At 42.6% G+C, this 13,071-nt stretch overlaps 1 protein-coding gene across 1 annotated transcript; it reads right to left on the bottom strand.

Moving 5' to 3' along the window:
- Positions 1-507: 507 nt before the first annotated feature.
- Positions 508-5,243, bottom strand: gdf5 (growth differentiation factor 5). The gene is made up of 2 exons (XM_064305841.1): positions 3,886-5,243; positions 508-1,831 (listed from the first exon to the last, which is right to left on the bottom strand). Exons 1-2 carry the CDS (start codon positions 4,628-4,630, stop codon positions 966-968), a joined length of 1,611 nt encoding a protein of 536 aa, XP_064161911.1. The 5' UTR covers positions 4,631-5,243; the 3' UTR covers positions 508-965.
- Positions 5,244-13,071: the final 7,828 nt, after the last annotated feature.

A 13,071-nucleotide genomic window follows, 5' to 3' on the forward strand; every position in this document is an offset into this window, starting at 1 on the left:
GTCGATTCCAGAGCAAAATCAGCAGCTGGAAAACAGCTGATTACCATTAGGTGATTAAACGAACATAAAGGATGGCCCGGATCTCCTTTCTGTTGGCTTTCAGATATGAGCATAACTCCAGAGGCTGAGAGCAGCTACATCCGTGCACACAGAGAACCGCGTCGTACAGCTTTTATAAATTTATAAATGCAAACAAATAGACGTTCCCATTGTGTCGTAAATAAAAGTCTTCACTCCATAACAAAATATCAATCTATTTAATTCAAAACCAGTATAAACATATACACAATGAATGGGAAGTTTAATTTATATGTTCTAATTTATATGTTGCATTATTATTATTCTACAATGCTGTTATCTACTGGTTTCCACATAGCAATATAACGGAATAATGGCTATTTCTTACATTCAGTTAACCAGTAATTGGCAGGTTTGTTTGGAAGTTTGGGGATTCAAATCAATGGTGGCCTTAGATAAAAACTGTATGGATCTTTCCCTAGAAGGGGTGGGGGTGGGGGAGTGAGTGCAGGAAGGCACCATGCGGGCACTTAGTGTCATTCAGAAGCACTTTGCATTCTGGGTCTGAACATGGTCCACATTCTCGACCCACCACTGACTGCTGTGTGTGGAATTTTGCACCAGGAAGCACTTAATTAATCAGAAACTTCCTGACACTTCATTAATCTGCCAGTGCTACCAGTAAACTAAGTCTATGTGATAAGGGATCGAAACAACCAACCGATATGAGTCAACAGATCTGATATGAATCATCTACTGATATGAATCACCCAAATCTTTTCTCGCTAATGGGTAGGCTTGACTTGAAACCAAGGGCCAACCATGGGGCAAGGTCCAGCACCCTTTCTGTAGTCTGATAAGGCTGATCAGAGGCTCTGAGGCTCTGAATCCCTGTGAGATTTGGGGTGGGACGCTGACGGCGGGTTTCCTCGGCGACCATAGAACCGCTACCTGCACCCGCAGGACTCCACGACCATGTCCTCGTACTGCTTGTAGACCACGTTGTTGGCGGAGTCGATGTAGAGGATGCTGATGGGGCTGAGGCGGGTGGGGACGCAGCAGGTGGGCGGGGTGGAGTCGGGGTCCATGGAGTTCATGAGGGTCTGGATGATGGCGTGGTTGGTGGGCTCCAGGTGGGAGCGGATGGGGAAGTCGCACGCCCCCTCGCAGTGGTGCGCCTCGTACTCCAGGGGCGCGATGATCCAGTCGTCCCAGCCCATCTCCTTGAAGTTGACGTGGAGCTGCCGCCGGTTGCAGCGCGGCCTGGGGCTCTTGAGCGGCTTCTTGCCCCGCGCGGCGGGGGCGCGGCGCATCCGCCTCTGGGTGAACAGGTACTCGTACACCGTCTTGTTGTCGTGGCCGGAGCGGGCCTTGATCTCGTTGTAGAAGAGGTCCCGCTTCTTGGTGCGGCCGAACGCCAGGAAGAAGGCCTTCTCCTTGGTCTGGCGCCCCTGGCGGCCGAAGCCCAGGGTCCGCAGGTCGGCCGGCCGCCCGCCGCGCTCCGCCGCCTCCAGCTGGAAGCACAGCTGCGCTGCGTTCTTGAAGTTCTTGAAGAGTTTCCAGATGTCAAACACTTCCCACTTCGGCGCGTCGCGGTCCTCCACGGCTCGGGTCTGGAGCAGCGCGGCCTTCTGCTTACCTGCGGGGCAGGTGAGGAGCCTCAGGCTGAACACGGGCCCCGTGGACCGGGCCCTGCGGGGGTCCGCCTGCCTCTTCCGCAGGATCCGAAGCTCCGCCCCCAGCAGGCCCTCCTTCTCCAGGGAGCTGATGTTGAACTGGTACCTCTGCCTCCTCAGCTGCGGCTGCCACTCGTCTGCGGGGAGAACCGACCAGAAACACCGTCACACCGGACCGAGCGGCAGGTCCAGGTCCAATGCCCCCATACAAACCGTGCTCCAGGAACGGCAGCTTTGACAGAATGACCAAAAAACACACTAAAAACACGTTTTCATTCCTATACCCTGGGAACATTGGAATGGGAGCCTTAAACCAAATGAACTTACCATCATAAAATATGTACTACTAATAATAAGTCCTTTCAATGTAATTTCAGTTTTGTTTCAACAGATTTTTGTGCACGATCACAAACAGACATGTGCTGTACTGTGCACATAGAATTTTGTTGTGATATTATTAACCCAAAATGTGTTACCAATGTTTTACCAATATTCTTATGAAAAATAAGAAAATCTTCAATGATAGATTTTGATAATGAAATGAGAGGGCAGCGCAGAGAACAAGAACAAGAGGATGTCGTACTCAGTTTTTAAGACATTATAAAATATAAGATCTTTCTATAGAGATCAGGAAGGCCACTTCTGTCCATACAGGGAAGAGGTCAGGGCTAAAATGTGCAAAAGACAAGTTGTATAAATAAAGTACAAATTAAAAGTACATTAACTACTTTGAATGTAAACGTTTAACAGCTAGGAACATTAAACAAACATTGTTTAAACATTCTTTTAAACGGTTTTGCTTGGTAAAGAAAATAACGCACTGAGGCCACCTACTTGTAGCCCTATAGTCTGTGTTTATTTACCTTTCTGGAGCCGTACATCAGACGTGAGAGGGCTGTGCAGCAGCCGACTGACGCGGCGACAAACCCAACACCCCAGTGCCGGGGAATCGGAATTATTCCGCCACAGACGGGAAGCTGGCAAACGAGGCTTCCATTGTTTCACGGGCCGCTCTTAAAATGTCGCTCGCTTGTTTGTACTTTGTGAAAATACTATTTTAACCGCTTTTAGATTTTAATGTATGCTCATTTTATTGACCTTTGTCTTTGCTTGATGGCGACATTTGCTGTTATCTTTTAGTACGTCCATAACACATGATAAATATCTGCCAGAGGTAGTAACACTAATGAAATAATCATGAGTTGCCACTTGGAATTCTGGTCTCTATTAAAATCTTGTCCCCTGGGTTGTCCTCCATTTTGACAAAAAAAAATATAAGAATGCATTACTTTTTACTGTTTGTTACTCAGAATTATGACTTTAATCGTGACTGACAGTAATGCTTATGTTATGTAAGAAAGGGAAAAATCCCTGTGTTTAAAATGAGTTATGAAAGTTGAGCAAAATGCACATCGCTAAACAAAAAGCATATTCAAGGGAACTCAATGACATTTTTCTACTTATATAATCCACTCCCACAACAGTAGACACAGCCCAGTGTGCTGCATTTTCTCACAAGATGTACATCCAAACTGTGTAGCCTATATCTAATCTCAAATATGTCACGTAACATTTGCAATTAATGTGTTCACACATGCCTGTATCATTAGAAAATCAGTCAACTATCAAAGACATAGTAGTAGTAGCTGTACAATATATTACTTTGGCCACAATTTGCTTCAGATTCTGTTTGTTCTTTACTGATTGTCTTCCTTCAACATCGAGGGATCACAGCACATTGTTGTGTTGCTTTTGTATTGGCCCAGCTGTGCAGTACAATCGCCTTTCACAGAACAACAACCGTGGATCTCAGTAAGGTAATACAAATATTGGAATGTGTTTGGTTGCATCAGGTGTTTGTACATATATTCCCATTTACTTGAGATGCCCCGCGGAAACAAACAAAAAAAAAAAAACTTTTCCATTGACTTTCAGGTTTGACGCTCAGGCCTGATGACTAATGCACACAAGTTAAAAACTACTGAAAAAACAGGCTTTATTTTAAAACAAATGAGATATTTCCCATTCTGATTATTGTGGTTGTAACATTTGCGTTTGATTGTGAAGTTGTTTGAAAAGCATTGCTATACTGTGAGTGTATGTACGCGTGAGAGCGAGAGAGAGAGGTGGAACATGGTTATTCATAAGTAGACTCGCTCTTTCCCTTTGCAAATATGACCTCGCGTTTTACCTTGTCCTTTGTCCACAAAACTGGTGATAGTATTGGCCAAACCAGCTTCGTGTAACACGCTGCTGTTGACTTCTCCCGTGGACAGTGACCAATACAGTGACAACATGTAGTCATGTGGGGTCACCAGCGGGTGCTTTGGAGTGTCTCTATCACCGGGCGTCTCAGCGGGTTGCGAACTCCTCTGCGCGAGCAGAGAGGCATGTTTATGCAAAACAGCAGTTTTCTGCTGTCCTGTCCTGGTCGGCGTCGAAGCTGTTTTGACAGTCTTTACTTTCCCCCGTCCTTCCGGGACTTTGCCTGCGTGTGCGGCTAAAGCCCATGGTGCTGTAGGGGCGTTTGCTCTAGCGGTGTTTCCAGGTACCCAAGAGCGCGCTGCCTCTTTTCTTCCTAAATTTATCGCCCCTCGAACTTGACTAGATGCTGCGCTGCTTCGCGCTGTCACTGTTGTCAAAGTTTTGGTTTTGGTGGACTCGCCTTTAATCAGCGGGGGTCCCGTCCTTATGCGCGTGATACGCGCTCCATTCGTGGGTTTTCGCAGCGCGGTGCCGTAATTCCCCACCATGAGTTTAGCTGTACCCGCGCTCCTGGGCTGTGATCCCTCGTGTCCAACGCCCGTGTTATCTTCCTGTAAGTGTTCAGATGCGCCGTGTGCGGTCCCTGTGTGGCTCAATATCGCGGGGATAAATTCCAGGTAAAACAGAGTCCAACACCCCAGGAAAAGAGGGATACGTTTCTGTACTTTCATCCTCTGATCTTCCTTTGAATCTCACCGAGAAAGAAATGCTCACAGGTTCTTCCAGTTTGAAATAAGAAAACATGAACGACTTTGCAAAAGAGCAGCTGTAGGCTGAAATTCTGTTTCCTTTGGAGAATTAAAGTGTGCAAACCGTTTTCTCCCGCTCCGCTATTCAGTACCATAGTGATACAAATCGCTTTCTTCTTGCTGTGCTTTCCAGCGAAGAGAAGGCACTCCGGGAGAACGGTTTGCATTGAGAGGGGAAACTTGACTTCCCTTAAACTCCTGCAATTCTGCTCGATATCTTGTAAGAGACTTGTTTAAATCCCACTTTTTCCAAGAGGGAAGAATGGCGTAATGCTGCCGCTGAAGAGTTTTTTTTCCCCCTCTAAGTTTTGAACCTCGTCCAGTGAAAATATTTCACACACAGAAACCTGCAGGTGCTCAGAAATCTTTACAAACCTGAACTCAGGAATTGGAAACGGAATTCCAACAAAAACCAGTTTAATTACTCTCTGATGTCATGCTGTCTAAACTAATTTAAGTGCAATATTTCTTTTAAAATCTTCTTTGCTCTTTCTACAGCTATGAGTCATGCTCGACATGAAAACGGTACTAAGACCTATTCTTTGCATTATGTCATTTAAAGCAGCCGTTTATTCAAGCTCTTTGCAGTTCTTTAAACACAAGGGTTAAAAGGGTAGACTAAAGGCTAGGTCAGCCCCATAGTTTGAAACCGACATATTCTCATGTAATGTAGCCTACTTTTTTGTTTCTTACCGTTCCCTGATGTATTAAACACAGGGCTATTACACTGCTAAAAAAATGTTTTATCATGTTTTATTTTTGTCACTTTTGAACTGTGCTTAATTATAAAAGAGAGGGTAGTCTTAGTATTTGTTAGAAGTCTAGTAAACTATTTTTATAACGTGAGTAACAACATAAAACAATTTATAAGCTACTTATTCAATATCTTCTTGGCAGCATATATACACAAAATTTAAGAGAAGAGAATAATAGGCAAAATAATGTTTTTTTGTTTGTTCTTTTTTTTGCAGGATAAAGGGATATAGATCATTGTCAGTCATTTTATAAATGTATTTATTAGCCTTTTTATTAGCCTTTTTTGTTCTGTCATAACATATTTTATCGTAAAATTTCCTTGATTGTTACTTTACATCCATATCTGTAATAGCAACAATTATTTAATCCTAGAATTAGAAACATATTTTTGTATTTGTGCCATGAAAGATACATTTTTTTTACATGCATCTGTTTGGGTGAAGCATCAAAACGTGGAACTGGACAATTATAATAATAAAAAACTTTATTTGTAGAGAACCTTTGAATCAAGCTACTCAAAGTGCTTCTTAGTGGAGTAAAACACCCTATACATTAAAACTAAGGATGATATAATTGAACATAGTGATCAATTGTGAGTGCGTGACCACAAGGTGCAAAGGCACCTTCACTCAGGAACAAGGAAAACCATTCCAGGAAAATGCTTTCAAAAACAGACCCCCATTCCAAAGGTTACCACGGCAGTAAGAATGGTGAACAGCCTGTCCATAATCCCGAGTTTATGTGCTCATGTTTACAGCCTGTCAACATTACTACTGTACTCCATATGCAGAGACAGCTATTTTGTTTACTCATTGTACAAGATAATCATTATCACTGTCATCAAAAATACAACCACCAGTCCTCTCTGACTATTTTTGGTGGGATGTGCCATAGGCCCTGCAGCACACCCCAGTACATATCTCAACAAAATGACTGCTGAATAATAATAGCACGGCGTAATCAATCCACGGTGATAAATTAACTTTCTTGTGGTCAAATTAATGTCACTCCATAAGTCACCCTCAATGGCAAATTACTTTAAGAAGAATGGAATGACATGAAACTCCAGTTCCCAAGCATCTGCAGTCAGCATACAAGCGTTGTGCTGATTCATATTCTGTATAGGGGCCAGGCCTGATTGGGGCCTCTCTCCCCTCCCTCCCTCCCTCCCTCTCTCTCTCTCTCTCTCTCTCTCTCTCACCCTTCACTCCACATATCAGGTTAGCTCTCAGAGGGGGGGACACGGCAGCTTGAATTTATAATGTCATTAAGTCTCTGTCTTTAACTCCTGTCATAAATAAGAGGGGGTTGTGGACAGAGTGCGTGGCTCGTGCCAGAACTCTCTCTCTCAAATGCTGGCAGCCTTTCGTGTCCCCTTTGGTGTGAAAAGGATAAATATTCCAATTCCAACAAAATAGCGAGGCAGTCCAGTACCCAGCATATTTTTCAGGAACAGTGAATTCATTATATGTGTGTGCGTGTGTGTTTATACAGAAGACTGGAGGGTGAACATTGTATTGGTATATTGATTAATGCTGTTTCTGATTAGCACAATGGGTATTTGTGCTTGATAGAAAGGTAGCTGTTAGAAGACTGTGGAGCCTCGCCCAAAGTTCAGTGAAAGTTGGATTTTATAAACGAGGTGAGCCTTGGAATTACGGAAACACAGAGAGACCTGATGCACCTCATCCATGAATGGATGAAGGCCTAGCTGCCAGGGTACCATGTTAAAAAAGGATTCCACAACACAGCCGATTCCACAACCGACTGTCCAGGATGTGTTCTGCGGTCAGGATGTTTAAATCCCGGGAGGAAATCTGTCTCAGCCCGCGGTTAACCTCGCACTCCACTGGCATGTACCGGCAAGAACGTTTCTTTTGTGCGACTTTACGCTTGAGCTCACTTCCAGCGTTAGCATGCTGCTGTAATAATAATCTCGCGGCTAACGGCAGGAAGAAATGCTATGGAGACGCGATGACAATCGCAAACAATTGAAAAATAGTTTCACTGCACACATCGCTCAATTAAACCTGGGGCATGCTATGAAGAGAAATCAAAACGAAAGTTTCACAAAGATTCATCTGCCCCTGTTTTTAAGTATAGGCTCAGGCCTATTATGAATAATGAATGGCTGTCACCATGCTCCTTTTCTTGAAGTTCAACACTCAACTGTTATTTGTGAGTCCCCAACCTGTAATTGATAAATATTGCGTAACATTTGTTGTTGCGCATTGTCCAAGACAAAATGTTCCGTAACTGTCGAAAACACATGCACCAGTGCCCCCTTTAGGTTCCCTTCCAGATAATATATTCATGCAACATATTTCAACTGCACTTACAAAAAGGTGCATGTCTGGAATGTATAAATGACTGGCCCAAGATGCACTGGTCTCTCAGACTGAGTTATGACACAAAGTTTTACTGCAGAGCCGATAATGAATTCTAAAATCATTTTGTAGTGCAAACCTATAGAATTCAAAATCTGCTCTCTAAAAGACATTTCTGTAAAAGGGAAACACAAATTCAGTGTTGCCAAGCAGAGACTGATCCTGGTGAGTGCAGTGCGGACACTGATCTTGGTTGAGTGCAGTGCGGACACTGATCACTGATCTTGGCTGAATGCAGTGCAGACACTGATCCTGGCGAGTGCAATGCAGTCACTGATCCTGGTTGAGTGCAGTGCAGTCACTGATCCTGGTTGAGTGTAGTGCAGACACTGATCCCAGTGAGTGCAGTGCAGAGACTGGTCCTGATGAGTTATGCAGAATTTTACTGCAGAGCGATAATGATTCAGAATATCTGTAGTGCAAACTTAGAATCAAATCCTGGCTTTAAAAGGAAACACAATCAGGTGCACAAACGATCCTGGTTGAGTGCAGTGCAGTCACTGATCCTGGTGAGTGTAGTGCAGACACTGATCCTGGTTGAGTGCAGTGCAGTCACTGATCCTGGTGAGTGCAGTGCACTCACTGATCCTGGTTGAGTGCAGTGCAGACACTGATTCTGGTGAGTGCAGTCACTGATCCTGGTTGAGTGTAGTGCAGACACTGATCCTGGTTGAGTGCAGTGCAGACACTGATCCTGGTTGAGTGCAGTGCAGACACTGATCCTGGTGAGTGCAGTGCAGACACTGATCCTGGTTGAGTGCAGTGCAGACACTGTGAGTGTGAGGTGTGTGTGATTTGTGTTTGCAGTGAGCACAGGTGGCTCTGAGGTGATTTTTATGGGGCAGAATGGTCGTGGAGCTCCCAGCAGACGTTAGGTCATGCCGCCACAATGACACGCTCTACTTGGCGCTTGGCAATGGTTGCCAGGCAAATCCCTGGATGATGAGAGGGAGACGCCCAAGCAGACCAGGTGCCCTTTGATGGGCACTCTACCTGTACAATGACTCACACACAGGCAGAAGGCTTTGACTGGCAAATTGCATAGGCATGATGTTTGCATGGCCACCCCTTTACCACCTGTCAATCATGCAATGGCTGGCTCTAAAACATAACAGATGACATCAGATTACCGTATCGTCCAATAGAATTATCTTTGACAAGATACTTACTGTATGGCCACTGAGACTCTCCAGGCTTTGAAAAGAGCACCTAATATATTTAGGAGAAATATTCATTTCAGTGGAATAAAATTCATTTGTATTGGCTTGAATATTTGGAGAAATCAATTTTCAGCAAAATAAACCAGTGATCTTAATTGATCACAATCACTAATGTAAGAAAATTAGGTCGAATAAACCAATACATGAATGCAGCAATGGATTAAAAATGCTCCACAACTTTATGTGTAAAATAATTGTCCTTACTAAGATCTGGATATGCTTTTTTTTCATCATTTTTTTTTTTCACTGAAAACATAATTACTTTCCACCGGACTCCTCAATTTCTTTCCCTGGAAAATTTCAGTTGAGTTTTTTTTTTTCCTCGCCTGGATTTATTTAGTTATCCTGAGCGGACATACATTACATTTAAAGGCCCTTGGCGGGACTCCAGACCCTGACCTGATTGCACCCCAGTTCTGCACCGCACCCCTCAGCAGATAATGAGTGTGGCTTTAAGCCCTCTCCTCAACACCCCTTATAGGCCCCCGCGGGCCGAAGAAAGAGGCACCTATGCACCCCCCCTCCGCACCCCCACCCCCGCTCACCACCGTGCTTTTCCACCTGAGCTGCAGGTGTTTTCTTTTCGTGCCTGTGGCTTTGAGTGGTCAGGCCTCATTCGGTTCAAATTTGGGATGGAAATGTTTTCCTTCTTCTCTCCGCTGGCCCGGGTGCTCCCCAGCGGGGACGGGGACCCCTGGCGTTCCGTTTTAACGCTTCCGTCCCGTTCGCGTTCCGGTCCTGCGGCAGCGCGAACCTTCGTCATAATAAACCAAAGGCCACGTCAATGCATTTGTTGTAATGACAGGCATAAGATGCCCTTGTCGGTGTTTCTGGTCTTGGCTGTAAAAAAAGAAAAAAAAAGTCTTCTGGATCATGTGCAAGCCTGGAGATAGGGCACCCGGTGGTTGTGATTGGAGAAAAGGATGAGATTATTGGTCAGCTGCGAAGTATGTTCTGGCCAATGGCAGCCTGGAACTCTCACTGTTGCCAACCTGCTGACCCTTTCCTTCCCCTCTCTCTTGTAAACATGATGCATCATAGTTTCTTATTTAAGGTGAATGAAAAACTACAGTTATATCTTCCTTTTCACAGTTCTGCAAAAGTAAAATTGATTCCCTCTGGAAATAAAGGTATCATTGCGTCATGCATGAACCTGGTGGCATGCACATTTAAATTTGTAAATGTTTCATCTTGTTTGTTTGAATGTAAGACATAATGGCTGTGGTAAACATTAACTTATGCAACACTGAAATAAGTACCATTCTCAGAGATCCATACATTGAAACACCCCTGAAGTGATACTGACGTTAAAACAAACAAATAACGATAATATTTTAATTGTGCTCCTACACACTCAGGAAATGAAGGCATTGATATGAAATTATTGAAGACTTTTAACTTTTAATGTTTACTTATAGACGTCATAAGACCTGCAATTAGAGAGAGTGGGGTTTCATTGAACCAATATGGGTGGAGCCGCAACAAACTTTCGCTGGCGTTTCCTAGGCGACATCCTCCCTTCCCTCGCCATGCTCCCTCCAGCACATGGCCCTCTCTTTGCTCCCTGTTCAGACGCACCGGTTTATTTTCGCGAGGTTGCGTTTTCTAGCATTCTCTGCCAGAGACAATATTATGCTGGAAATATGCAGGTATTAACCGTTAGATTTAAGATGATAAAATAAACCCAAGTACCAGGCCTTGGCACGGCCCAAACAGAGCGCCAATTGTGAGCGCTCTCATTAATGAAAGACCTGAATGAAACTCAATCACTAATAATTACCGCCACACCCGTTAATTCACGGTGATTTGTTCACCTTCATTCATCTTCGCATTCAGGTTTCATAGGGAGCTTTGAGAGCCATTTTCCACTCTCCCATTTGGCATCTGGCAATGACTCCGGGAGAATATTTCAACCTCAGACACACAGAGCCACCGAACACAGTGCACTTCCTCATTTTCTCTGTAACTGAAGAACAGGGATCCCAGCTAACTAGCCTAGCTGACTACCATTTTTCATGAATAGCCTATGCAAGAAACGTACGTTCCGGTGTTTTTATTTACTACTTCGGCTGTTGCGGTATTCAATTACATTAAATATATAAAATATTAAATAGTTCTTCAAAACAAAACAATGCTTTCACGCTGAGAGTTCTGCGCAGAATATTTTGATATAGGACAAAAGTCTTGTTCATAATATGATATCCTCAGCCACCCTGCACATGCAAGTGGACTTTCAATACAGACAGATCACAGGCGTATACTTATATGTGGTATTGGCCTGTTCACACCCATAAAGTGCAGTCATTACGATTGCCGCAGCTCTCAACTGAAATTATTTATCAAAGCAGTTTTGAGAGGAGATATCTCCATCTTGTGGTGAACTCTAGAAGACGTGTGTGCACAAATGCCACTCAAGTATTTCACATATTTAATTATTATGTTACAGTTTTTACAATCGGTAACATCCTTTTGTTCAATCTGTAGTCACATTTTCAAAACTCTGAACACAATTAGCACCACATCCGTCTGTTGTGGACCATACCATTAACACAATGCATGTTGTTTTCACAGAATATGCAGTCAATTAACACGTTTCTAAAATGCTTAAAGTTTCTTTACATACAAGCTTACCCAATACCAAAATTATGGACCTTTCTTGTCTTATTTACAAATGCTTGCACACAGCATGCCAGAAAAGAAAACCTAATGTTCAAAACCTTAAATATAGTATAAAACCTCTACTTCTGCAACAACAGCAGCTCAAAAGCTATATTGAAACAGCTGATAACCATTTTTGAATGAACAGATTATTGAAACATTGAGAAATAGCTGATTTACTGTAATTGTGTATTTTATTTTTACACATTTGGAACCAAAGGCCATGTATGTTGGATTTTTTGTTGATCACTGGCGGCAATTTCATGTTGCTAATAAAGCTTTTATTGCAGCAATTCTGTCACTTACTATTTTTTTCTACTACATTCTATAAAGTAAAGATGACTCATTCACTTTTATAAATAGTATGTTGCCGAAAATGCACACATTCGACACTCAACCAAAAAATGTAGAGTGGTTCACCGTAAAAGGAAACTGAAATTATAAAAAACAATGGATTGCCTATTGTCTATTGTATGCAGGTAGAACTGAAACATGAAAAGTAATGCAGTTTTTGTAATGCCATCAACTGTTAGTATTTTGAAAGTCGTTGTGCTATGATTGACTAGATGTTCCTCTTGGATAGAAACCACGAGCTAATGTTTTGACAGAATGATTTGATATTGAGTCGGGTTTGCCGTGTTTTGGTAGAGTTAGTGTATGTAGAGAAATTTGTTTTGCATTTTGAAATAGTTGGTATTTAATGAACAAAATGTGGTTTTGAGCAGAAAATTAACTATTTGGCTAATTGTGTGATGTAGGTGTGTTGCTGTGTTAAGAGTTTAGAAAAAGTATCTTAAGTATAGGTAAACACTTGTTAGCAATTGTAAAAAAAACTGTAATACAAATAATCCAATAATATAAACCAATGATAGGGAAGAGTCACTTCCTGTTTGACACCAGTGACAAGGCCTATTTATTTATTTAAATAGTTATTTGCTGTGAACCTTAATTCTATACACATATGGTGCATTTGAATAATTAAAAAAAAAATGGAGACAAGCACATTTGCCACAGTGGCAAATTCCTGCTAAATGGTAAAGAATCAATTTGTTTAAAAATCAAGATATTCAGGAAGGTGATATTGACAAAGTAGGGATATCTAAGATAGCAACTGAAAGCTCATGAAGAATAGCGATAAAATCATATAGACCTCGTGTATCCTAAATTAAAAACATGAGTCTTTAACCCAGGTTTGAAAACTGTGAGTTAATGAGCCTCTGGTATATTTTAGTGGTGTAGGTTCTCTCAGAACTGCCTTTAAAGTAACTTGAGTCAGACAAATATCAAGTGCGGTGCTTAAAAAACTCAACCATAAACTTATTATATTTAAAATAAGTTAATT

The sequence above is a fragment of the Anguilla rostrata genome, chromosome 13 (genome assembly GCF_018555375.3).
Source record: "Anguilla rostrata isolate EN2019 chromosome 13, ASM1855537v3, whole genome shotgun sequence".
Lineage (NCBI taxonomy): Eukaryota > Metazoa > Chordata > Actinopteri > Anguilliformes > Anguillidae > Anguilla > Anguilla rostrata.